We start from the raw sequence: 23,793 nt of genomic DNA on the forward strand, positions 1-23,793 counted from the left end.
CACGTTGTAAAAAGAATTAACTGTGTATCACATTTTAGTTTCCATTACACTACGTACAGTGTACACTGACGGTGTACTATTCACTGGATATACTTACTTGTGTATCTATCTCATTTATTTAATACGAACAAAATTTCTGTCAACCATTTACCATTCCTTAAAAACTTAATTCTTCCCAGCATAATATGGTACTCATGTTTCACTAAAAATATCAATTTTATTGATCATAGCGAGTTCATTTAAACAAATTAATACACGCAATATTAAGCAATGTATATGTTATGAAATAATAGAATTACAAATATATTGTATGAACAATTTACCGTTCAGATTTGCAACCCAGTCTACTTCTTATGTTTCTTTGACTACCTTCAAAGTGTCAAATAATACCTCTCAATTTGTCTCCACAACAAATTCAAGATCCCTCACATATGAACTTACATATTATTGAGTAAATAAGTAAGAATGACCTGCATTCATCAGATCATAACGTATATTCATATAGACTCCTAGTCCCCCTAGTTATCAAAAAAAAAACGTATTGCAAAACAACTTCAAGGCGCGAATACTTCGTAACCTCGTTCGCATAGAGTCAAAACAAGACATTGCTCATAGTACGTCAAAGATTAATTCATTAATCTTACTGGAAAACTGATGGTGGAACTTGTATCCAGTATCAAACCAAGCTTATCGATAATAAAAAGACGATAATCTATCATAAATCTAACGATAAATAGCTACAAATATCCGTGTGTTAAAATGTAGGTTGTCCAAAAATCGATTATCGATAGAAAAGTTAACGATCGATACAGTTCGGTGATCTTGAGGGTTACTTTTGATAAATAAAATATATTATTGGGCAACCTAATATTGAAATAAAAACGTGTAAATATATCAACTCAAGCTCATCACACTCTGTTGATCTATCCTTCGCTTTTGACGGGGTCGGCAGGAACCTGTTGTTCTTGCGGTGGTGGAGGCCCGCTCATGTTATAAGGGGGTCGCATCATCTCCTGTCCGGAATATGGCGGCATTCCAGGTCTGACTGAAAGATTATCAGATGTCAGATTACACTTTTGAGCGGTTATTTGGAACCTAAAGTGGAAATTACACGCTTCCTTATATGGTCAAAATTAGGGGGGAAAGCCGCGCGAAACCTAAAGGTTGAGAGATATCTGTATAGGAAAATTGCAAGGCGCGTTACATAAATCAAACAAAGAAACTGCGCGACAGAAGGACTTTCGTCGAAACTGTACCAAATTGAGAGGTCAAACATCAAGTGTTTTAGTAAATAACTTAGAATAATTATCGATTTTCTCCAGATCTGAACATACGATTTTATTCCAGATGTAGTTATAAGACGGATAATCTGTGCAAGTTTGGGCGAATTTCTAACACAAATACCGAAACACATGACACTGCACTAATTTGACCGATTGGCGATTTGACATTTGTTATGAATGAATTCTACAAAGACCCTTTCACCAGTATTATTCTATTAAAATTGATCCATACGAATTACACGATTATTCTACCCTCAAATAGATATTTACAACAAGATACAGGTCTCACAGCCTCAACTCTCCAACAAAAAGTTTGAAGAAAATCGTATATTCAGATCTTGAGATGTATGCCTTGGTACCAAATATTGTACCTTGGTACAGTTTGATACAAAAAGTTTAACTCCTTCGCGGATTTTCAGACTGTGACACAATGGCCTTGCTCACCTGCTGCTGGTCCCATAGAAGAAGGATGCATTTGTCCCTGATTGTAAAAAGGAGGAGGGGCAGGACGAGGCCCACTAGGATGACCCATGTGAGGAGCTGGAGGTCCCTGAGGGGGAGGATGAGATTGAGGAGGATGAGATTGAGGAGGGTGAGAAGTAGGGTGAGAGGGTGGAGGATGAGAGGGGGGAGGGTGGGAGGATGGGGGTCCAGGTGGTCCTGGTGGACCATGGTGAGGAGGAGGGTGTTGTGGCATTCCTGGACCACTCTGAAAATAGCATAGCGTTATTTTAGTTTATTCCCGTGTTTACGCAGGGTTTTCATTTGTATAAATATTACATAAAAGTGTAGTAAGTATGTATACTAACATGAACCACTATTCTAACAATACCTATGAACACGCCAACAGATCTTAAATATCAGCCACAAAATCTCAGAAAGATAAAGTTTAAAGTTTTGAAATAAGTAATAAGGATATATTTACCGTTAATACCTGTGTATTAGGCTGATAAGGGTGCTGAGGAGGGTAGGTAGGGGGCCCAGTAGGAGGAGCACCAGGATGAGGAGGCGGCCCAGAGGTGGGTACAGGGCCGTGTTGAGGAGGTGTGGGGCCTGTAGCTGGAGGGTGAGCTCCGGTCGCACTTCCTGGTATCATCTCCGCGGTTGGGGGTGGCGGGAAGTTGATCACTCCACCGTGTTTTACTTTTATTAGCTCTTTGTAGAATTGTTGTCGTTCGTTGATCAGCTGCTGTCGCTGAAGCTCTAGCTGTATTGGGGAAGTAGTGGTAAAATATAATGATACGACTGAGGAGATTAATCATAACGATGTGACTTAAACTGGTATCTTATCTTAACTATTCCTTATTTAGGTTTTAAGACAAGTTTAAATCTTCATAAACTGTCAAATCAACCAATATTAATATAAATTGAAATTAAAAATATCATTGTATACAAATTTCAGAGCTGTATACTTACAGCTTGTCTTTCAGCATCCATCGTAGCCTCTAATTCCTCAAAATGTCGGAGTTTAATTTCCAACTTCTTCATTTGTGTTTCAACTGTAAAATATGATCAAATGAAATTCCGAGATGGCATATATATTTGATACTGAGCCGAGCTAAGGTTAACACTTTTACAATATCGACAACTCACAAAACAACACTGTCAGCCCACCTAACTCTGCTATAATTCAACTCCTAAATCTCAGGCTTAAACTCTGATAAATTAAATGTCACATACCAAGCAGAGCTACAAGAGATTTAATCTTCCTCTCCTCTACCGCAGCCAGATGTTTAGCCTTGACAGCAGCCGCTGCGAATGCCACAGCTGCAGCAGTTTGGATGTTGCCATCGGTGGGTGGGCGGACTTGACCGGATGATTTGGGGAGGTGGTTGTCAGATGTGGTTGAGGTGACGTTAGGTGTACTGGTCGTGTCTGCCTGCTTGTTCACGTCTGTGTTCTCGTCTGTTTCCATTGGCTCGTCCTCTTTCTTTATACCGTCAGCTTCTCCTCGACAGAAATACGTATTAAAATAACCGTACAACTACAAGCCTTAGCCCTTAAAGTATCACGGCCGAAAATAAGTCTGTCCAAAAACAAAACATTGGCAAATAAATTATATACATCCAACTTATTAATTGCAACTGAAAGCTCATGACAACTGTAACCAGCTATACCTTTCTCAGTTTTTTCTTTCTCTACCTCTTCCTTCTCCTTCTGGTTAACATGACTGTTAATGAGCTCTGGAGGAATCTCATTCTTCATCTTACTGAACTCTTGAAGAGCGGCTTTAGCAGCGGAGGCAGCTACACGAGGGTCCACAACAGAGGCAAGGAATGCTACAGTGGACATTACGGGGTTGCCAGTTTGGGAGAAGGGGATAGGCTGGTAGTTGAGCGGTCCTGTAGCTGCAAAAATGAACTCTGTCAACAGAAATGTAGCCATCAGGTGAAGACTCAAATATTTTAAAACCTTGTAATGGAGTAAGATGATAAGGCATGTGAACATTTAATGAATTATCAATATTAACCATATCATTATATCAATAAGGAGGATTAAAACAGTTATTACCCTCTTAATACTGAATTCTCCGGATAATTAACTTACCAGCGTCAATAGAAGCAGGAGGAGAACTATTGTCCAGTATTTTACCAGTTTGTGGCTCCAAGAAGGGGTCCTCTATGGGCAGTTTTAGGAAGTGCATGATACACTCATCCTGTGTTCGTGTCCCTACGTGCTCTGCTACATTGTTCCAGTCGTCCCTGTACATATCCAACGCCTGACAAAGTTCACATTATTAATTATCTGGAGACAGATCTCTGGGCTCGCCAACAAGTTACAACAACAAAACCTGACAGCTCAAATAAATAAATTGAATTGCATTTTGTAAAACCCTTCTTTTAGGAGTAATTCTGCACTGCTAGATACCTACGCACCTCAAGAAGGAGTAAAGTCTCCTGATCAGTCCAGGGCTTGTGAGGATCTTTCTTAGCGTACTGATCCATCTTGAGTCCCGGTGTTGACAGGCTGGGGGTGGCACTGTCAGCCTCACTTTTTATCACCACTGGTTTTTTGTCCACGTCGCTGACCACTTGTGAAGCGGTTGTGACGGTCGTGGCAGTGGATGTAGGCTGGAGAATATTCTTCTTCTATAATTAATTTAAATAAGGTTATATGAATAAGTAAGTAAGCAAATTAAATTAATTTAAATAAGGTTATATGAATAAGTAAGTAAGCAAATCAAATTAATTTAAATAAGGTTATATTAATAAGTAAGTAAGCAAATCAAATTAATTTAAATAAGGTTTTATTAATAAGTAAGTAAGCAAATCAAATTAATTTAAATAAGGTTATATGAATACCAATGGAAACCGAACGCAATTCTAAACATAATTTAAAGAAGCTTCATTTTGCTGTGCAGGATATTCAAATCAGTCAAAAACTGTTAATGAAGTGCCCTTCTGAGGGCAATAATAAATAAAAAGATTGCTTACAGGTCCTTTAGGCACAGAGACAGGTTGAAGACCGGAGGGTGCATCAGCCATGACATGGAAATGAGAGGTAGAGGGTGGACCCATAGCTGAGGGTCGTCCTTCTAGGTCTACTTGGTAATTTATAAGTCCCCACTGCTCCAAAAACGCGTGTACTCTAAAGGTGATTAAATATTCTTAATAAACGGATATTTTACTACACGAGATGTAGCAAGCCGTGCAAAAAATACGGGAAGCTTGAACCCAAGTTTGACATTTTTTACATTATTTTAACCACTGAGGCACTTACAAAATGTTTAAATAATGAAAGAAGCGATTTGGGCATATTGTATTGTTTTAAGAGCTGAACTTTATGAGACCTGATAATGGCACAGACATCACCAGCTAGGTTTCTCCGAGCAGCTGTTACCGTCAGGTATTCAGTCGGGTTCAAACGGTACGTGTCCAACATGAAGTTACGATATCCCATGTACCTGTGAACAACGACTTTAGAATGATGTGATGAACATTATTAAACCTAATAATTATTTAATATTCGTTTCACATTCAATCACGAGAAAATAAAGATTTTATTTTATAATATTGACGTAGTAAATATCATTCTAAAAACTAACACTTCAGGAGTTTTAGATTTGTTCTTCTCGTTAAAGAACTCCGGTAGCGATCTCTTCTCAATGGAATGTATAGCATTATAGTCGAACCAAGCACTGTAGCTGGGTATAATAATGTGATGGGACTGGTCCTGAACTTGGTTGTGGAGTGGTACCCGGCGCATCACTTCGTTCTTACTGATGTCCCCGTCGCGTTCCTTCACTAAAACATCCACCTTTTCGTCTGACATGTCGTCCACTGGCATCACTGGGCAAAACACGATCATGTGAATTTTAAATTAATTTACTGTAGATTGTGCCGTAGTATAATATTATAAATATCGAAGCACACAATTTATTAAACCAACTAAATGTTAATCCGGTAATAAATTGATATATATATATTAATATTGTACAGTAAAAAGCTTGTTCTAGTGCTGTTTGATAAGTTCGGTGAAAAGCTTCAGGAAATGCATTTGATGGAAATCAAAACATAAAGTTTGCTCAGATAGTGTTTCAAGTTGTGGGTGGTGAGTAGGCAGATTATAATATTACATTATTTCATCATTTAATAAAGACCACCTTGTGCGTATTATAGACAATACATATAATTAATACCTTTACATTACTTTAGAAGATGTAAAGGTGATTAAAGTATCAAATTAAAGCCCTTTAATGACTTTGACGCTTAATTACTAGATTCAACCAATGCTCTTAACTAATACCACTCATTAAGAAATATTTGTAACTTAACGATCGTTTTTAATAAAGACCGTGTCACCAAGTACTGTTACAAATTTACGCGTCCAACCAGCACGACATTCCGCTTCCCAGAAGAAAAAATGTAACAAATACCACGAATAGTATAGTAGTATAGCGCCCTGAACTAGAGCAAGGTACAACTAATATAAATACATTACAAGACTCTGCTCCTACCAGGCGAAATACAATACTTGAACAAAGTGGGCAGGTTTAAGTGGCTAGCTGGGACGATTATTCCATTTATAGCAATTGCGAATATATTCCACAATTATAGAAAGTTTGGGGGAATGAATAAAAACGCAATTGGAAATACAATCCTTTGGGTGAACAAAGACTCGAACTACTGCAAGAGTAGTTCAACATGATATACTGTTCAACTGGACGTTGCGTAATGTTGCATTGCTTTTAATAATATAGCAAGTGTTGAAAAGTTCGTAATGATTAAATTATAGCAGAAAATGGTGCAGGGTTACAAATTAAGAACTGTCCATTTTAAGCAGTTAGCGATATAATACGGCAGGCGAAGTGAGCTGCAAAAGGGCTGTAGTAGCAGGAAGAAAATTGTAATTGTTTTTAAATTTAAACTGTTAAACGTTTTTTTTTAAGCAAAATGAATACCGGGAACGCGAAGGTAATAAATGCGATTTGCAAACTTTAAAAGAAAAGTGTCTTGAACTTTTTTTGATGAAAAGTGTAAGGTTAGTCACAACAGCGAACGATAGCTTTACCTGCAAATTTTGGTAATACACTTATTGCAGAGGAACCTGTAAGCAAATTTGATTCAGATGCAGCAACAAAATGTTAAGGTTATGCAAATGATTCAAGTAATACTGTAGACTGCTAAATATTACTTTTTATAATGCTATGGGAACAAACTACAAGTAGCAAGGGAGAACAGGTTTAACAGTGTTTAACAGTAACTTGTGGACAGACAATCTAGATAGTTTAGCAAGCAAGTGCGAATAGAGTGCAGTGTTGCAGGACCAGGCTGTGAAACATGAACCTTGAGCAGGACAGCTGCTCTCACAAGTTAAGCTAACACGTGCACAGACACGTGCACTAACACGTGCACAGACACGTGCACGAACACCCACCTTTTCCTATCTCAGTGTAACTGCCACCTTTAACTGGCCCCGGTCCACCCGGACTTTCTACTTTCTCCACTGTACCAACGTCGGGTACCGGATCTGGGAAGTCTTTAGTTGGGTCTATCGACTCCTTTTTAGACTTGGACTTGGACTTTACTTTCTTTTTGTTGTTCACTGGCGATGGGGTTCTCTTACGCTTACTTTTCTGTAAAAACAATAAACATTTAGTTAAATTAACTCTATAGCTTCTATTTTGTAGGTACAGAAGTGCATCTATTAAATAACGCAAGAAAATTAGAAAGAAAGTGAGTAAAAAGTAAACTATACATCTTCAGCAACGGGAGTAGCAGCGGCAGCAGCGGCAACTTCTCCAGGGATATTAGAGAGAGACACATCCTTCAGCAACCACTTCCGGCAGGGGTTCTTGGGAGTTCCATCATTCTTGATGTGTGGGATACAGTAGTCTTCCTCATCCATCCACTCATTGAACTGTTCTGTATCCAGTACCCAGCCTGCATGCACGTGCAACGGCTCCCCTTCCTGAGATTATAAAGTTATGATAACACCTACATTAAGAGGGTCTATAAATAAGTAACCCAATAAGTTACCAGACAGGTTCAAATGAAACTGCCGGGCGTGGCATGATTTCAAATGGAGAAACATGGCCACGTGACTGGCGACATGCCTGGCGAGATGCCGTACATACATGCCGTACATACCGCGAGATGCCGTACATACCTCCCTGTAGTTCTCGTGTTGCCAGTCACTGACCAGGTACTCCTCATGTACCCACGTATCCCAGGAAGGGGGTTTACCACACGTGTGTATCAGGATCATCCCACTGTCTCCAGTGATCAGGCGGACCAGATCACCACTGTCGAACTTCTTTCCCCGGCAGGAGTTGATGTGGTTGCCTTTGTTGGCGTTGTTCCAACCTTTAGTCTCCATTGGTAAGGAGCAGCAGGGACAGCAGTTAGATGATATTTCTGAGGAAAGAAATGGAGGTTAGCAAAATTATCTCCAAAAATATGTGACTGAAAAAATGTTCATTGTAACAGTCCCAATACAATAGGCCTCAGGACTTATAAAAACACTTACCATCAGAGATAGCAGATTTAGGAGGAGCTCCATACACAATATGACTAGCTTCGTCCTCTTTAGTAACGATCTCACCACCTCGCTTCTCAATGATTGCTTTCATCTTCTCCCGGGTTGCCTCATCCAACTCCTCGGACAACAGAATCTTCTTCCTAGTCTGAGAACCCATCTCAAAGAAGGCGTTCCATATGGCAGATAGTATCTCGAGGTGCTTTACCATTCGGCCAGATGTATTGAAGTCAACCTTTCTCCTGTTGAGATATATTGGTGTAAGTTTCATTTCACGATCTAATTGAGGCTTAATAGCCTAGGGTAATTTTTAACAGTACATAGGACTGATATAATATCCTTAACACCTAACAGCTGCAGAAGCATCTTTAAATTATTAAATAATATCGTAGTCTAATTTGCTGTGTAAATTTGATTCTAATTCTAATTCTAATTAAATTGATAAGTTGTTACATCGACGAAAAGGACAGCGTTCCAATAAATACAAATGGTGCCAAAAAATCTTTCATATAGATAATCTGAAAATAAAAATCTTAACATACCAGTTGTTTTCAGATCGGAACTTGTATATAGTTCCTAGAATAATCGCCAGAGTCTTTGGTTGGTAAAACGCTCTGCTCTGAAATATTACAAATGTCAGCCCATCTTACAGAATACGGAGAAACTTTACTAAAGTAAACAACCTCATTACCATCACCAGATACACTTGATATGTTAATTCGTCTTTAAAATCCGATTCCGAAACTGGAGATGTTTCGAGAATTTGCGATTTAGTTAGATGCTCACAGGAATTCTAGTCGCTTCAGACTTGTTACCAAAACCAAGGTTGTCCTCTTGAAATTGTGAGATCTGGTTGATCAGATTTGACAGGGTTTTGGAGTTCAGCTGCTCTCCTTCGACGTACTGTAAATACAATAATTGGTAAGGTACATTCGTGTCTGATATTATCATTTAGTTGAAAAACGTTCGATTCATAAGTTATTACTGAGCTCATCGCTGCACCAATATTTATATCGACCAATTATTTTCTAAACAGCTGTAAAGGGATATGAAGGCTGAACAAGGAGACTAACCAAGTTATCTTAAACAAAAAGTCACTCATTTGAAAAATAGCTAAAAGTTAGCAGCTCTGTTAGAAAGTCAAAATATTAAGATTCCAACAAATTATACCGATTTATGGTGTTCCAACAATTCGTTCTTAACGTCGGAGTAGATGTTGTCAGACTCCTCCCAAAACAACTCATCTGGTCCACCATCACCTCGTCTTTTGAACAGTTCCTGGCTATTCACCATCCCACCTAACACCATAGATAATAAATAAGACGAGAGTTACATGGCAATCATAGATTAAATTTAGATAGAGGAATAACACATTTCCAAGACATTTTAAGGACGATCTTAGATAGATCATTTAAATACAAATAATCTGAAATGTTGATGGAATACTTCAATTGCAAAACTATTCAAATAAAAAATACATATATACATATAATATACAGCTATATAGTTTATTATTTCCTTACAGCCCCTTACTGCAGTATAATAAATATCCCAGGATTTTTGCCAAACCGTGTATAGAAAGGGACTTAAAGGCCAGGATTTAAAGATCGACAATAAATTCTTTGACAGACAGGACAGCGAGATACTTCGTCATCATAGTTGTTTGTTTGCTCATGAATCTACTATAAGATTTCTCAGTAGACCAAACTAATAGTTGTTACTGTAGATAGGTTCCGACAACAAGGATTTAAAGATAACCGATTATAAATCACGGCAAGTACACTTGTCATTTCAACCCGTTACACCAATCCACAATCGTTTAAAAAAATGTTTAGAACCAATAATAAATTGTTCAGAACCAATAATAAATTCATGAATCGTCAGTGGCTATCTGACTGCCTCTAGCTGCATGATATGTCATCATGTGATTTCTTAAAGCATTGCTGCTTCTATACGACTTCCCGCAATGACATTTATGACTTTCTTGTGCTCTAGCATTAGCTTTTAATATCCCAGTCTTAATTCTACGCTGATCTTGTGTCACTATGTCCATTTTCATCAAATGTTCTTCGTTGATAGGAGTTTGATGGGTAGCAAAATCGTCCTCATCAAAATTGAACCTGTAAAAATTATAAAATCTTACAGAAATTGAGTTGAGGAGATGGCTTTTAGTTAATACTAATTCTGATCATTGAGTTAAAATTTAATTGATATAGAAAAGACCTAGATAACAGCATCAAAATACTCTTGCAGGGTAAAGACCTGTCTTGGAGCTGCTCTTGAGTACATTCCCTTTCTCTGGCAGAAAAGTTGTCACGGATAGACTTGTCCGCGTGTGATCTTGATCTCTTGTACCGTAGCTGTACAGGCCCAGTTGAATAGTTGTAGATACAAGACAGCGGTAGCTGATCTGAGGGCCTGAAATTATGTTAATTGTTTGGTAAAATGACTTCTTGTGCTGGTACTGAAGGAAAATAATTATACATTCAGATTCTTAATATTTACACAATGCAAATCACAGTATAAAATATAACAAAATATACAATATGAAAATGCTCTTCAAGGTGATGTACAAACCTGCGTTCAGGATCATCATATTGGTGTCGTTCTTTGGGTATGTGGATAGTTTCAACATGACTAAGTAGCTCATCTAAAGCCTCAGCTTTCAGTGTACAATTTGGCCACTGACACTTGAAGGTGTAAAAAGATCCCATTCTAAGCAAAAATGCTGAAACATTATAGAATTATATAAGGGGTTGCAATTGTTAACATTTTGCCAAAAGGAGGAGGAGGCATTTCGCATTTCTTATTCAATGGTTTGCCTATTGTCCATTCAGTCTGAAAGATTATATTGATATGACAAAGTGATTTGAAATGCCCATAAGGTTGTGAATGAATTTTTATTGGATGGTCGAATTACGCCTGATAATGAAGTACTATATTAATAATGATTTAAGATACAACTTATACTCAGCAATGTTTATTCTTAACATCCCATAAATTTACTTCAAGAACAATAATAATAGACGATTTACACAAGTATTTTGAAAGCTCCTGCTAATAAAATCTTTCGTATCACTTATATATGTTTTAAATATCCCCCTCCAGGACAATAATATTATCATTATTATTATTAAATCTAAAATAGCTAATAATTTAATTAATTATTAACAGGCCCCTTAACGTGGGCAATAACATACGCTTTATAAATTATATAAACAAATTCAAGTCTATTTTTCCGATTTTTCTAATCGTATCTTTAGATCTGTTTCGGTCAAGAACAATAATAGGTAAGGACTGAAACGTATGCTTGAAAATATGTCGTTAATACTAATGCAAGAATAGTTGGAAAGTATTCAAACAATACATAGATAGTAATACAATGTACAATATTATATAAAAGTTAAAATCTGAGTAAAAAACCCTTAAAAACTGAGGAACGTTTATAAAAACTACAAGAAAATGCAAGAATATGATATTTATAATAATATGGTTAGGAGTTTTTGAAAACTGGCCACGGGCCTAAATATTAGGATCAGGAGTGCACTACAATGCACATAGATGTACGGAAGGGTACCCCAATTTAACAAGTTACTGGATCTTTTGACAGGCCCTCATTTCAATGGAACAAGAAATTTTTCAATGAAACAAGAAATTTAATTTTTAACACATCGACAAATTTATAACAATAAAAACATAGTACCCATTATTATTTGGTGTAGGACATTTTGAGCCTGACTGGTAATTAGATTGTGAACGGACAGACAACCAGTAAGCAAGGAATGTGGGGGCTTGAAAGCTTTTGAACATACCGAAACGTTAGTCCAGATGAGTTTTTTTGGAGGAAAGGCTCTTATTTGAACCAAATATACATTTTTGGCAGAGATAAAGGGTTGGTATTATGAATAATAATAATAATAAAATTTGGTAGCCCAGTGGATAAACCACAAAACTTATGCTCTATTGTGTGAAACAAAGATACTAGATCAAGATAACTATCAAGGAGTGTATGCATAGGACATAAAAAGTTTTGGAACGAAGATGACATGCTTATTCAGAAGCGAGCTAACAGTCTAATTGCTAATAAGTTCAAAAGATCATGACATTAGGTTGCATCCTAAACAGTTTAAGCAAATAATATAAAGTTATATTGTCAATTGGTTCACTTGGTTCACTGCTCGTCAACCAGCATAACCATGCTGATCTTGATTGGACAAACAAAGATTTCGAATGCTCTAATATAAATTTTGACATTAAGTCTACCCTAGGGTCCACACATCCAAAATGATTATCTTGAAATTGAAAATTAGCTGGGTGTGCATTTTCCTTTGTCTTACTAACGTGTGTGAGCGCAGTGTAGTGAGAAAGTGTTTTTAACAGATTTATTATTAGACTTAGGATTATGATTTTTAATATATTACATTGATATAAGATTTATTTTTGATAGGTACTTAATAAAGTTGATGAATTTCCCTCCCTATTAAAATTTTAAACCCATTTAGTGAAAATTGATAAACGAAGATCTAGATATTGATACATATTATAACCAACATTGCTTATATTCTGCCTTGTAAACAAAGAGCAAATCTTCTTAATCACCCTACGCGCGTGGGGTGGACTCCTGGGGTGGACTTTTATTCAGCGCGTATTTTGTAGCCTGTTCAACTTGACGTTTTGATTCGTTACTATCTCAATGTCACAGATACACAGAATGTGAGGTGATCATCTTAAAGAGAAACGCCTCAGCTTTCACCTGGTGTAAAGTTTATCTTTGTACTCAAAATATAGCTCGCTCAGTGTGCAATAGAAGTTGACAATACAATAACCACGTCTGCGACCGGTCGTCAGATACCGGAGTGTTGCACAAAATTGGGTCCCTAAATTAAAATTCTATGACACAGTTACCATGCAGAAATGTCTAGGGAAACATTTGGTGAAAGTTTCAACTCTCTACTATAAAAATAGCGATAGTTATTGAAGATAAACCGTGAGAAACTCCCTCTTGTCGAGATCAACGCTCTAGGAACCTCCCTTCTGTACCACGTGACAACGATTTGAGCGTCACGTGGCCGTCACGTGACAAAAGTGCGCGCATCGGATGGAGCAGTCTCGTGGGAAATCCTGATTGCCTGATCGATCTCGTGGGAAATCCTGATTGCTACGGAAAGGGCTGACAACCACAGTTATTTCCCTTCCTCAATTTTCCAGTTCACTTGCTCAGTGCTGTCAGTTGTTTTTTGTTTGCCCTGCTATATAAACTTCACTCCGTCATAATCCCCTACTCCCCTATCCAATGAACTGTTTCTGTTACAGCTGCCATTCTGTTGACTGGACCCTAACTTAGTCTTATCATTTTCACTTGATAACTTTATCCGTGTGCACTTTCTCGAAACTCAACTTATCTTTGTCAAGACTCAGCTAATCTCAGAACTAAATGTTGCCTTAACAGACTTACTTGTCACTGCACTGGGCCCTCCTTTAAATGCAAATATCATATGAGCAGCTGATCGATTTATTGCTTGAACTGTGCATCCTTTTTAAAAATAAATAAGGTCAATTTTACTATCGTGAAACTTAGTCACTGAAGACAACGCAATCTGGCTGTGCCGGTTCCCCTCTGCCTAGATCACTTAGAATATCCATAGTTAGCAATACTTTTATCGTTTAATGCAGCGATATAGCCAGTTATCAATGCTACATAGTAGATTTTAGCCTGTTCCAATCATCCTTATATCGCGTTAATGGAATTTATGAAATTGCCTACCGTTCAAATCGCTCTCTGTTGTTATGTATGTATGTATGTATGTATGTATTTTGACACGGGGCAGCGCTAGACCCCATGTAGTGCCCTCAACCTACTTTTAGATTTGAAGGTCATAAAGGCGACAACAATGCCAAGAGGACAGCGCAAGCCGGTGGGCTGTACACTGGGCACGCGCGCGTAATAATAGAGCTCAAACAGGTAATAGACCCCGCGAGCATATAGAATCAGGATTTTACAGGATGTGGGCAGCCGGCCCTGTGAAGGTGATGGATGCGTGCAAATCTGAGGGCTTGAAGCGAGTGTATTGTGGAGCTAGCGTACTCTGATAAGTGAAGTAGCCCGAACCAGGTAGCTCACCTGCTCCGCATCGCGGGGGGCCGCTCCAGTTTACAGATGTACATGCGGAGATATGTCGACGCTCGTGAGTGAATGGGGAATAGCTGATTTGTGCGAAGGTAATGTGTGGGTTATGATGGTGCTGTTACTTTATAAGTTCTAAGCTTGTAGAATGTGTTGCAAAAACCATCCTAATTGAGGTTTATTGGTTGGCGTATGTAGTGAACTAGTGGGGTTTGACGATGAAAGAGCGCTAAGATAATTTTGGGAATGTAGTATGGGCAGTGACAGATTCAAGGTTGATGGAGATAATTAAAACAACGAATATAACTGCAATTGTAAAAAGTAATAGCAAATATTTGTAAGTGAATCTCGATTGTTTGTGAATCCTCTTTATCGACACTAGGCAGAGTATGATGCTGAGGCGAAGTTCGGGACTGATCTGGTATCATCTTCCTTGAGTTTACTAATCAGATCAACCTGGAGTGATGGAACGTTTCAATTATGTGGATTTGTCGTAATCTCGTGGAATAGTCGTAAGCTCGTGCGCGCGCAGGCTCGCGCGCGCGCGCACTAAATTTTCTGTTTAAAAAATGACGACTATTAGGTTGCTACGTCCTTGAGTTGTATGGCGTTCGCGCGTTACGTTTAATGCGGGAAATTTGAAGGACGGATTTAACTGGTTTGAGTAACTGGATTTCATTGAAGTTGTGTTTGGTGGAGCAAGGCGGTAGGTTCGTTTTTTAGGGGTGATTAGTGGGAGTGTTCTAACCTGGTGGTGGTGGAGGAACTGCTAATACCGGATGAAGGGGTACCCTGGAGGCAGTGATTGGATCTCTACTGGTTTGGAGAGTGGGAGTCCTTTATTTAGGTTGTCTGATGAATATCTGTGTCAAGTCGTCAATCTGGAATAACTCGAGTTTTAGTAATTTATAAAGTGGGCTGTAACATTGCGTTCCAGCCCTGAGAGGGAAAATAAACTAGTAAGAAGATGTAATTATTGGAAAATTGATGCAGATTACATTTATTGACTGATCAGAACAAGGAATAATGTTATGTGGAGTCCAACTTGTAGTTATTCATCTCATGTGATGGTTTAGCGAAGATTTCTGGATCGGAGTAGTATGATGCAGATATCAGATTTCGTAGTGCTGATCCATTGTGTTGATGTACTGCTGCTTAAACTGGTTTCCACATATGTATGTCACAAGGGTAGCCGGGGTACTCGAATCCTAATTAGATCTCTAGCTTTGTGTTCGCCGTAGAGTGGAGAGTGGATATCCATAGTGCTGTGTACCTGTGTAGGGTTGAAATTCCAAGGTTGCTGAAATGATGATGGTGTTAGAGAAAGACGCAAGGTGTAACATGCGTTACACCGTGGTAAGAAAGGCTTATGGTAGCAGAGAATGCATTATGACAGGAGAATGAGCGAAGGTAATGCAAATGAAAAAAAGGACCGAATTGCTGAGGTGATTGAGTGAGTGAGATGCTGCATTGCTACTGGCTGACTCGCCAGCAACAATGCAAGTCCAAGAAGAAAGAAGGAGAGACACTGTCCGTTATCTGGGTGAGCCACCACCGACAGTGCTCCCACTTATGTGGGGCTGAGGGTGTTGGCTCCAAGAACCAGCCGTGAGCGAACAGCGCCTGTCCCCCTCTATGGTTAACTTGAGAGTAACAGGACTATGCCATTCTCCAGGCCAATCCGTTCAGTAACCAGCTGACCAAGCACCACCTCTGATGGAAGATGTGGTTAGGATTGGACTTCGCTAGGATTTGTCAGTTTTTCTGTAGACACTAATGCTCCCTCGAGGAAAGACATGAGCCCCGGCGAAACTGACCAAAAACGTGGCAGGGATTCTCACCCTACCTCTCTGTTGTTAGCACCACACTGATTAACTACGATGTTCCAATTTTTTAGAATTATGTCCGACATAATTCTAATTTTTGCTGTTACAGCAGATAGTTATGGTGTAATGGCACGCAGGAATAAGTCATCCCTGTCCTCCAAAAAGCCCATGAAAAGGTATTTGGTAAGCTATGTCTTTTCCAATATCAAATCCAATGTATCACAATCTGTGGACTTTCTACTCAAAAACTAGATTGATTAATTGATAATTCATTGCTGATTGTTCACGCGCCCTGTATGGAAGTATATAAATGGTAATCCGCATACTCCAGGAAGAATTGAAGCAATCTCAAAAGAAAAGAAGGGAATCTGGATCCTTCGTCGGATCGTCAAAGAGCTTAGAGGGGAGCTCTACGCTTCACTGGCCATGCAAAGCAGGGAGAGTGACGGAGGCGGAGGCACTGCTGGCTGCTGGAACGGACATTAACAAGCTGGACAGAACGCAGTTTAACCCTTTCATGGACGCGATCAACTCAGGTAAATCATTCGACCGCCTTAACAATATGGGTTTATTGGTAATAGTAGCAAGAGGTTTTAGTCATGCGTTTGATTACAGCACAGTGTGAAACCCTGAAGCATACGTCGAGCTCTAAACTCTGTTTTGTCTAATAATCAATTATTTGAATATTGAAGGATTAAATTTGGTAACTTGATGATCACACAATTAACAGGACAGGTCGACTGTGCTAGATGGCTGCTGAGGCAAGACGGTTTAAAGCTTCAGACCGAGATATGGTCGTTTTGTAGGGAGAGGGTGCTAGAGTCATTGCTAACAGCTTAACAGAAGGTAAAATCCTGAACTTTTGTTCATTGATTAAAAATCACCATTCAGACATACAATCGTTCAGATGTAAAAATTATTTATTCACTATTTTGGATTACATTTAGTTACAGGACTAACATGCGACATCCGTCGTTGACCTTTGTCTTTAATTCAACAAGGTAGGGAGAGCGATCCATGGCTGTCCCGATAGACCCACTCAGACTCCTGCCGGAAGATACTCCTCCGGTTGATCCAGATGAGACAGTTCTAGCAGATGATCAGTTACAGACTGAAGAACATATCCCACAGATCAATGCGTCAACATCTGCAAATGAAGGTACTTCAATCTGCTCTTCTTGTATATGTCTTTGTGCCTGCGTCTGTGATTGTACTGAAGTGTACTCTGTGTGTTTGTGTCTGTGTCTGTCTTTGTATCGTGTGTGTGTCTCTGATTGTACTGCGTGTGTCTGTAATTGTAATGTAGTGCACTGAAGTGAACTATGTGTGTCTGTGTGTGTCTGTGTGTACTGTGTCTGTCTGTGTGTCCGTCTGTGTCTGTGTGTGTCTGTGTTTATGCCTGTGTCTGTGTGTCTATGTCTGTATGTGTTTGTGGGTGTGTGTCTGTGTGTCCTTGTCTGTGTGTAACTGTGTCTGTCTGTGTGTCTGTCTGTGTGTCCGTCTGTGTCTGTGTTTATGCCTGTATGCCTGTATGTCTGTGTCTCTGTGTGTGTGTGTCTATGTCTGTATGTGTTTGTGGGTGTGTGTATCTGTGTGTGTCTGTGTGTGTGTGTGTGTGTGTGTGTGTGTGTGTGTGTGTGTGTGTGTGTGTGTGTGTGTGTGTGTGTGTGTGTGTGTGTGTGTGTGTGTGTGTGTGTGTGTGTGTGTGTGTGTGTGTGTTCTTTCATAGAAGTTGTTATTTCCAAGATACGAAGTTCGAAAAGCTAGCATTTAGTAATAGACGAATTTTGCAGCTGATATCAGAATCGACATGATGATGGTACTACACGAGATGCTCATGGAAAAGGTCTCCGTTTGCTTTCCTCCTCCCACGAGCAGTACAAAGTGTGGGTTCAACTTTAATCTGATAGAAGATATCGTATGCGGAACCCAAGCCCGGCCATGTCTGTACATAATAACGAAAGAAACCGGTAAGTTTCTAATCATGTAAATGTTCGGCCGAACGTTTGCATTCATTTTAGACTAGTGACGAAAATCAACAATCGTTTGCCAGTTTGGTTTGCAAAATCGACAAAAAATAGTCCATTCCCCATGGCCATGATATTAGAATTCTGCCCGTTGAAATCGGCCACTCTGATTTTTATCATTGAACTTCACATTGATGACATGTTCATTCTCTACAGGTTATGCTGCGAGGGCGTTTACCTCGATAGATGTTGAAAATGCCCACAGCATTATAAATCATTTGGACCGCCGAGGGGTCCAAAACTCCTCAATCGAAGAGCTTAGTAGACATGCCAGCAACCTACAGAGACTTCAAATTCTCAGGAAACCCCTCTAGGACGGTAATACATTAACTTGTTTAGTTAATAAATTTAATAAGTAGATTTTGAGTGATGATTACTGAATACAGATATCGAGCCTCGAGGTACCATAAAAAGGGTATATAAACTTATCACTTATGCTTATATGCTTATACTATCAATGAATATCAAATCGCCTTCTCTAGTTATCAAACCCAACATAAGTTAAATCTCTGCCTACAAGGACTATTTGATATTTACAACAGACCGAGTGAATGTCTCAATCTTTTCAGGAAGCTTTATACTCCGACATCCACAATTTACCACGCCCCTGAGATCGACAAAGGTCTTTCTGATAGATTGACTTCCAGCCAATTCGATCTATCGAAGCCGAGTGGGAAGAACAAAGAACTGAAACCCCATGGTCGCAACGATGCTCCTCGCGGACAAGGGAGAGTTAGGGCCATCGGTGGTCACAAGACTGGATAATATTTATTTTTTAAGCGTTGAGGTTGTCACGAAAGCGTACTGTAACGGGACTATCAGATTTGAGTGATTTGATTTTGTGATTTGCAGTTCACGTGATTTTATTGTGATTTTAGACTGTAAAAACTATAAAGGTTCAAGTTGAACTATCGTCGCCATGATTATGTATTTTGGAACTGTTCACGTTGAAATTGCTTCGTTAATCAGCAGTCTTCCTTGGTTACTTTCTACTGTGTAATGCAGCTACGATCAACGATACTTAGCTAGTACATTCATAGTAACACTAACTGCACTGAGAAGAGTAAAAAATTTGAGCTTTGACGGAATAACATTTCCTTGTTTTTAGATACGGTTACTACTCTAGTGAGGGGTTCATAGCTGATCATTAAGGTCTTACTCACAATAATTTGTGCTCTGATATTGGCCGTACTGACGGCTGTTGAAAAAGCCACTCCGTCAGATGCGCGCCGCAAGAGTCCACCCCTGTAGACCCCACTACGTACAAAATTTGAAATTTTCCCAAAAACTTCTGATTAAGCTAGTTTGTTTTCAATAACTTTTGCAATATTTACAGTAGACCCTTCAAATTTTCACCAAATGTTACTCCAGACATTTCTGCATGGTAACTGTGTCATAGAATTTTAATTTAGGGACCCAATTTTGTGCAACACTCCGGTTTCTGACGACCGGTCGCAGACGTGGTTATTGTATTGTCAACTTCTATTGCACACTGAGCGAGCTATATTTTGAGTACAAAGATAAACTTTACACCAGGTGAAAGCTGAGACGTTTCTCTTTAAGATGATCACCTCACATTCTGTGTATCTGTGACATTGAGATAGTAACGAATCAAAACGTCAAGTTGAACAGGCTACAAAATACGCGCTGAATAAAAGTCCACCCCAGGAGTCCACCCCACGCGCGTAGGGTGTTAATGCCTTCTTCCTGTCCTAAAACTAAAACTTCATCCTATTAAAGTAAAGGCCAGTTGTTACCACAAGCTATTATACCGTCCCTCTCAAAAACATGCCTCCATCAAAAACAATTTTAGTTTTCAGTCCTTCTAGTTTCCAAAAATCTACCGAGCTAGTGTTCTGGTGTGCACAAAAGCCCCTAAGCCCGTGCATTCCTTGCCCCGCTAGCTGCCAGTCCTTGACAAACTTCCAATAGCAAAGATCAACTAGTCATTTACAAATTGAGCACTATACAACTTTAATTGTTTTAAATATTTGACTTTGTAAAATGAGCTAAAACATTGATTTATTAGTTTCATTGATTTATTAGTTTCATTGAATTAATCGCTCATGCCATAACTTTTCTTAAACAGGTGAGTTTTTAATAATGTTTTGAACAGATCAACATCAGAACAAGTCTTAATTTCAATTGGTAGTTGGTTCCAGATTTTCGGAGCAACAGTCTGAAACGCTCTTGGGTGCGATCTTGTAGATCCGACAGGTAGGTGTAAGGAGGAAGTTCTTCTGCTACTCGAACTAACAAATGTTACTAGATCACACAGATATGCAGGAGCAACACCATTGACTGCTTTGAAAATCAGTAAGCATAACTTAAACTCAATCCTTTCCTTCACCTTGAGCCAATGAAGGGATTTGAGCTTCTCCTCGACTGAGTTTCTCTTCTTTAATCCAAAAACCAGACGGCATGCTCGGTTCTGAATGTTCTGCAGCTGCGTAATTGAGGCTTGACTACAACCGTAGTAAAGCGCATTGCAGTAGTCAAGCGATGAGATTACAATTGCTTGAGTCAGTGTTCCCATCTGTTCCCATCTTATTTGAATTGCAGTCTTGTTGAAAAAAAAGGGGGACCCCCAACCCATGTAGCTGAGACACCTCACAGCATACAAATCTTTCTTTTCTTTCTTTATAGATCTTATCTAGCGTCTTAAATGTGTTTGTGTCACAGTTAGGATGTGTGACCCTAATGTCAAAGAATGTTCTTTCAAAGGGTGCATACAATCCGACAGCTGCAACATCAAGACGGGCTTTATCCTGGGTGTTGGTCTTTCTTGAGAAGGAGCTTGGTTGGACTGTCATGAGTGCTGGTTCTATCCTTACGTCTTTACACTTTGCTTCTCGGAGGAAGAAAGCAGCAGTTTCTCTAATAGCGTTGTGGCGCATGCTAACGTATCCGCCTAGTTTACAGTCAAGGGCGTGGTAGATACTGTTAACATTTCCACAAGCACATTTAGAGGGCACTCCTTGGATCTTCCAACCATTGTTGTTGACAGACAGTCAACACTATGGTATGCCTCAATATATGTTGTGTAATTTGAGGTTATAAAATGCAACTTGAAAATAGGTTAATTGTTTGGTAAAATCACTACTTGTGCTGGTACTAAAGGAAAATAATTATACATTCAGATTCTTATTATTTACACAATATAAATCACAGTATACAATATGAAAATATACGATGTGAAAACATACAATTATATGAAAATGCTCTTCAAGGTGATGACAGTACAAACCTGCGTTCAGGATCATTATATTGCTGTTATTCTCTGAGTATGTGGATAGTTTCAACATGACTAGCAGATCATCTAAAGCCTCGGCTTTATATTGTGTAATTTGAGGATATAAAATGGAACTTGAAAGTGGGTAATACTTGTTATGTTGGCTGGCGTAAGATTATGGCCTTTGTATAGCAATGTTTATATTAACCTTTAAAGGAAATAATTTACAATTCTGATCGTCAAGATGTGTCCAAATAGTTTATTTTATTTTTATAATTTAAAAAGTGTGCCGCGCACAAATTTTTCAATCAACCTGCGCAATTAATAGGCGGATGCTGCCGCGCAAATTTTTTTAAGTAAGCTTGGCAAATTTCGTTTGCGAATTTTTATCAAAAGAATTTTGAACCAAAATTATTATAAAAATCCCACTTTTAGGTGATTTAATTTTTTAAATTGTAGCGCGCCGAGCTATGAAGGATTGAAATCTTCAATTGCTATTGGGTCATTTATTGAAACAATTTTTTTAGTGAATACAAAAAATGAAATGAATCTTCAAAGAAAGAATATCACACCAATTAGTAGCAAAATAATAACTAAATAGTAAATAAAGTAAGCAATTTCAAATCTTGCTCATTTTTCATTGACATAGACAATTTTCAATTACATTTTATTAAGCACGCGCCTATTCCTAAATGGTATACTTATACTTTGCGCGGCGCTCTTGTCTAGCTTGCTGTAGAGAAAAGCGAGCAATAATAAATTAATAAGCTAGGAAATTTCGAATGCCAATTTATTTACGATGTCAACCCAACGATTTTGCAAAGCAAAAATTATATGTGATAGTTCGCGCGGCGTGTCGAAGCGGCGAAGTCCTCCAAGAATGCGAAAACAGAAAAGAAATCAAACAATGAAACTAATAAATCAATGAAACTAATAAATCAATGTTTTAGCTCATTTTACAAAGTCAAATATTTAAAACAATTAAAGTTGTATAGTGCTCAATTTGTAAATGACTAGTTGATCTTTGCTATTGGAAGTTTGTCAAGGACTGGCAGCTAGCGGGGGCAAGGAATGCACGGGCTTAGGGGCTTTTGTGCACACCAGAACACTAGCTCGGTAGATTTTTGGAAACTAGAAGGACTGAAAACTAAAATTGTTTTTGATGGAGGCATGTTTTTGAGAGGGACGGTATAATAGCTTGTGGTAACAACTGGCCTTTACTTTAATAGGATGAAGTTTTAGTTTTAGGACAGGAAGAAGGCATTAAGAAGATTTGCTCTTTGTTTACAAGGCAGAATATAAGCAATGTTGGTTATAATATGTATCAATATCTAGATCTTCGTTTATCAATTTTCACTAAATGGGTTTAAAATTTTAATAGGGAGGGAAATTCATCAACTTTATTAAGTACCTATCAAAAATAAATCTTATATCAATGTAATATATTAAAAATCATAATCCTAAGTCTAATAATAAATCTGTTAAAAACACTTTCTCACTGCACTGCGCTCACACACGTTAGTAAGACAAAGGAAAATGCACACCCAGCTAATTTTCAATTTCAAGATAATCATTTTGGATGTGTGGACCCTAGGGTAGACTTAATGTCAAAATTTAAATTAGAGCATTCGAAATCTTTGTTTGTCCAATCAAGATCAGCATGGTTATGCTGGTTGACGAGCAGTGATTGCTTCATCCTAGACTTCAGGCAGGCCACACTTAGACAGTAGTCACGTATACCAAGCTTAGGCACAATTACGTTCCAAATACGAGTCGTTCTGCTATTGAAGTTGTCAGGGGGGTCTGCTTGGCTTAGTATAAGGGTGGGTTTCCTACTTGAGCAGGTGAAATTTTCATGGAGGGAAATCGGAGCACGGAATTTCATGATTTTATAGAGCTCAAGGAAACAATGGTAAGTGTACAGGTTTTGGACGGCAAGTATTCCGTGTTCCTTGAACAAAGGTTTCGTGTGCTCTTTCAAGAAAAATTTTTTGTTCAGATTTTGGTTGCCAAACGGTCGAGCACGAGCACAGGTCTTAAATTTATCTAGGTATGCCTCCCTGTCGCCAAACAGTACCCTGAGACAATATTTTTGTGCTTTGAATACAGAACTTATACGAGTTTTGGCTGCCCCACCCCAAACCGTGATACAATAGGAGAGGTGTGATTCAAATAGAGTGTAATACAACTGGCGGTGTAAGAAATCTGGGAGGGAGCAGCGTAGGCGGCAGAGAGTTGATGTTGCATGGCTGAGAGAACGCCTAAGTGATTTTATATGTTCTTCCCAGGTTAGCTTTTCATCGATGACGACTCCCAGAAACTT

General features: G+C 38.7%; 3 protein-coding genes and 2 long non-coding RNA genes across 17 annotated transcripts in view; 2 read left to right on the top strand and 3 right to left on the bottom strand.

Moving 5' to 3' along the window:
- LOC134811799 (muscle M-line assembly protein unc-89-like) overlaps nt 1-23,793 on the top strand; it is a 102,254-nt gene that overhangs the window by 29,376 nt on the left and 49,085 nt on the right. The window lies entirely within an intron of this gene.
- Nucleotides 264-9,561, bottom strand: LOC134811792 (SWI/SNF complex subunit SMARCC1-like). Of its 12 annotated transcripts, none has more exons than XM_063818872.1 (18): nt 9,432-9,561; nt 9,048-9,164; nt 8,804-8,880; nt 8,253-8,503; nt 7,893-8,140; nt 7,482-7,694; nt 7,161-7,359; nt 5,329-5,572; nt 5,074-5,187; nt 4,718-4,871; nt 4,160-4,354; nt 3,831-4,002; nt 3,401-3,631; nt 2,964-3,227; nt 2,700-2,782; nt 2,218-2,490; nt 1,728-1,992; nt 264-1,045 (listed from the first exon to the last, which is right to left on the bottom strand). In XM_063818872.1, exons 1-18 carry the CDS (start codon nt 9,552-9,554, stop codon nt 924-926), a joined length of 3,345 nt encoding a protein of 1,114 aa, XP_063674942.1. In that variant the 5' UTR covers nt 9,555-9,561; the 3' UTR covers nt 264-923. The 12 variants fall into 12 exon arrangements, with proteins under 12 accessions (XP_063674942.1, XP_063674939.1, XP_063674941.1 ...); XM_063818869.1 differs by having other exon boundaries at nt 2,209-2,490; XM_063818871.1 differs by having other exon boundaries at nt 2,964-3,230.
- LOC134811242 (uncharacterized) lies at nt 9,696-11,119 on the bottom strand. Its single transcript, XR_010159778.1, has 3 exons — nt 10,839-11,119; nt 10,524-10,679; nt 9,696-10,381 (listed from the first exon to the last, which is right to left on the bottom strand). It is a non-coding gene; the product is annotated as an uncharacterized LOC134811242 (long non-coding RNA).
- On the bottom strand, nt 14,689-16,231 carry LOC134811807 (uncharacterized). Its single transcript, XR_010159849.1, has 3 exons — nt 15,431-16,231; nt 15,134-15,266; nt 14,689-14,841 (listed from the first exon to the last, which is right to left on the bottom strand). It is a non-coding gene; the product is annotated as an uncharacterized LOC134811807 (long non-coding RNA).
- On the top strand, nt 16,971-18,897 carry LOC134811806 (uncharacterized). Its single transcript, XM_063818892.1, has 5 exons — nt 16,971-17,057; nt 17,213-17,370; nt 18,005-18,181; nt 18,395-18,556; nt 18,808-18,897. The coding sequence occupies exons 2-4, from the start codon at nt 17,229-17,231 to the stop codon at nt 18,550-18,552; spliced, it is 477 nt and encodes a 158-aa protein (XP_063674962.1). The 5' UTR covers nt 16,971-17,057; nt 17,213-17,228; the 3' UTR covers nt 18,553-18,556; nt 18,808-18,897.

The sequence above is a fragment of the Bolinopsis microptera genome, chromosome 2, assembly GCF_026151205.1.
Source record: "Bolinopsis microptera isolate Bmic1 chromosome 2, MBARI_Bmic_1.0, whole genome shotgun sequence".
NCBI lineage: Eukaryota > Metazoa > Ctenophora > Tentaculata > Lobata > Bolinopsidae > Bolinopsis > Bolinopsis microptera.